Source organism: Lycium ferocissimum, chromosome 1 (assembly GCF_029784015.1).
Source record: "Lycium ferocissimum isolate CSIRO_LF1 chromosome 1, AGI_CSIRO_Lferr_CH_V1, whole genome shotgun sequence".
NCBI classification, from domain to species: Eukaryota; Viridiplantae; Streptophyta; class Magnoliopsida; order Solanales; family Solanaceae; genus Lycium; species Lycium ferocissimum.
The window spans coordinates 39,139,154-39,142,738 of NC_081342.1; the positions used below are offsets into that span (position 1 = coordinate 39,139,154).

General features: G+C 34.7%; 1 protein-coding gene across 1 annotated transcript in view; it reads right to left on the minus strand.

The window, feature by feature from the left end:
* Window positions 1-2,488, minus strand: part of LOC132064415 (clathrin heavy chain 2-like) — a 2,895-nt gene extending 407 nt beyond the window's left edge. The window contains exons 1-3 of the mRNA XM_059457393.1: window positions 2,120-2,488; window positions 1,354-1,558; window positions 6-83 (exon numbers count right to left, since the gene is read on the minus strand). Coding sequence (XP_059313376.1) covers window positions 6-83; window positions 1,354-1,558; window positions 2,120-2,164 — 328 coding nt within the window. The 5' untranslated portion in view covers window positions 2,165-2,488. The remainder of the gene's footprint in view (window positions 1-5; window positions 84-1,353; window positions 1,559-2,119) is intronic.
* Between the last annotated feature and the right edge of the window lie 1,097 nt (window positions 2,489-3,585).

Here is a 3,585-nt window from a genome sequence, read left to right on the forward strand (position 1 = left end):
CAGGCATTGATATGATTTCATTTTCTGCTTTGCCTCAATATTGAAAATCTGCAAGTGATCTTGACTAGTTCCAGGAACTTGAGCTTCAAGAGATAAGAGAGGATTGCATCATGCCATGATCAAGAAACAGAGGAAGAGTGGTCTTTCTTTTTTCTTTTTCTTTTTTTTTTTTTTTTTTTTTTTAATAAGGTGAGAAAGGACAGTTTTTCAAGCTTAAAATTTTTTCTAACCCACTTACAATTAAGTTTCCCTGATTTCACTTAAATTAACAAATTGTTTGGTGAAAATAATAATCCATCAATTCGTGCAAGAAAACAAATAAAAAAAGGGCAGCCCGGTGCACTAAGCTCCCACTATGCGCATATAAGAGTAATATTGACCTACCCAAACTACAAAGTGCTGGTTCTAATCAGAATTTGGAAAACATACACCAGGATGTCATTGGGATGGGGAAATTATGTAAGCGACAATTTGCTAACAACAGCTGACATGTATCAGCGACACTGATAAGCTCCACTATTGTGGAAAATATAATGAAGATCCGATTAGAAACTACACGTTCTAGATAGGCTAAGAAATGCATCAACCATTAGCATCAGGTTAACAGATTCACAGTATCTCAACACTCGAGTGAAATACGGTGTTATGAGACAAAGGGCCTAAAATGTATCATCTGGTAGCCCAACATCTTCAATTGCCAACTTCCTCTGTAAAATTAAGAATGGTCGCCATTAAGCTCCTAATGTTTTCCTGACTCCAATCAAAAAGTGTGTCACTGATACGTGGTGACCTTACCACTTATTCAGCATCTTTACTTACACTTGTGTAGTTCTTTTAGTATGTATTTGTGCTTAATCTTATGAAATTCATCATGTTTCAGGTGTGTAGATCAATAGACGTAGTTGAAGCAAAAAATGATGATAAAGAAGTGAAAAAGAGATAAATGGCGAAATCAGGCCCAAAGTCGAAAACTGTGAAGTCCGAGACGTTTCAGAGACCTCTGCTTTCAGTCCTCCACCAGGATCCCCACAAGGAGTAAATAAAGACACACAACAAAGTCAAATACCTTATCAACCTCCTTGATCCATACCATTATTCTTACTTAGCTTGCTACTTCACATGTGCATTTTACACTATCCTTGCTGTCCCTTTTTTTCTAGTATCTTTTGCTATCCCTTTTTACTTCTTTCTAGTCTCAAAGTTCTTTAGCATATCAAGATAATGGTGAAGAGAGACTGCTTTTCTTGCTCAAAGGTGAATTAGCCAACAAACTATGAAGTCAGTAAATACAAATACATGCAATTAACAAGTGTGTAACTTGAGAAAGTACAAAAGAGCAAAGATTTATCACACCTTTAAGAGCCAAAATTCTAGAATTAGGATTCATAAGAGCAGAGTCGGCGGTAATAGGACGCCTCAAAGGTTGCATAGGCATGTTCATATCAATAATCACCACACTATTCTGAGGAGCCGTCTCTCTGACACATATATACTTATCCGATTCCATCGTAACATTGGTGAATGTGATGAACTGTGGGTTCACCCCTATGCTTTGCAACTGCATCAAACATAACATGAAATTCAATCAAGTACTCAGCCAGAAAATGAAGTGAAATTCCAAAAGCAAAAACATAGGCTCTCAGTTATTGGTAAAGTCTAATTCTAGTCCTTGTGATATCTGCCTAAGTATTTTTAACCTTCAATTACTGCAAAATGCCCTTTATTAGATAAATAATCACAAATTTCCTGAAGTATTAACCATTCTATTATTTAATCACCTATCTGTTATGTCAAACTCGTATTGTTACTTCAGAGGGTAATGTACTCCTAAAAAATAATCTAAATATAACATATTTCCTACATAGAGGGAGACATTTTAATAAATTAAAGGTTAAATGTGTTAAGAGTCATTTATCATGAGGATCAAAATCAGAATTGAAGGACCAAAACTGGAGATCTGGCAATAGAAGTAGGTATCACAGATCTAAGTAACAATCCACACATGCTAAACTACGAATACACTAATTAACAGTAGCGAATCAAATCAATGACACTAAAAGAGAACATATAAATGCTCAATAGAAATATGGAGGGAATAATAATAGCAATTATATGGTACCGTGAGGGTCTCTTTCATAGTGATGGGAGCGTTAGCAGCCGCCATGATTGGATCAGAGCTCCGGATCTACCACAAAACGACGACGTATCCTAGTCCAAACGCAAGAGATCTGAGACTACGAAGAAGAAACCCAAGTGGGAGGAAGAGATCTAGACAGGACAGGGCTCTTCCCTGAAGTGAGAAGAGGACTGATGCTTCAAATGATTTTTGTAACCACTGATGATGGGCATGTCTTCTAATATACGAGTAATAATAAAAGGCGACTTGACTGTAGGCAAATACATTCGAAGGCTTTTGGATTAGACAAAACTAAATTGGGAAAGGTCTTTTGAGTTGTGAACAGCTTGGTTGTCTCAGATCCAAACAATTAAATAACGGGTCGTTTGGCAGAACGTATAAGCTGGGATATCCAGCACTAATTTTTGTATCATATTTAGTATAAAGTATAAATTTATACATGATACAAAAATTAGTGTTGGGATATCCCAGCTTATACCTTCTTATCCCACTTATACTGGGATTTATACCAGATGGGATAAATTAGTATCGGGATTATAATTTCCGGATAATTTCGACTATCTACCAAACGACTCCTAATAGTACTAACAATCTTTAGATATGGCATTCGATACTACTTATTAAAGGATTTTTTTTTTTCTGGAAACATAATCTTTTGAAGAGAATTGAAAGACTTTCTTTCTGAAATGAAATCGTTTCTCTTTTCTTTCAACAAAACAGTTATATTTGAATTGTATTTTTTTCAAAACACAAAATTATAATGGGGAACCAGATATCTTCATTGTCAATCTTACTTATATGTAAACACTAAGGTTTTCGGTACGTGCGATTGCACGAATATGTTGAGTCATGAAATACATGTTATAGTAAAATTATATTAATATTCTTAAATTAAAGTTTGAGTAAATAATTATATACGAACAAATATAGTGGAATCTTCTACGAATGCTCAATGTGGATCGTGATATCGTCACTTATTCGCCCAAACCTGCGAGGATGACCATTGAAAGTTTAAATAGATAAATGTAATTTATATAATTATTTCAATTTTATAAGGTGCAAATATGTATTTAAAGCATGTCTCACCTAATACTTCCTTATAGACGATATTCCTTGTGTATGTTTTAGTCATTCGGTCAGGTTGTTCTATCATAACCAGGACTTTTGTTGTAGACATCAATATCCCTCTTAAAGGGCAACATAAAGTTGGCCATGTGAGCAAACATGTTGGCTAGATAAAATCCAACATTGGGAATTGTTTGGTCTTGCGCTTTATTTTATCGTCATTACAAAACATAAACGTATAGGAAATTGTTTCGTATGAATTTAACAAAAATATAATTTATTCTCAAGTCGAGAAAGTTGAATTCTTGGAATAAACACATGCTTGGTAGAATTGACTCGTTGTAATTTTTGCTGACATTCTTTTCGATTCTCTACATATCATC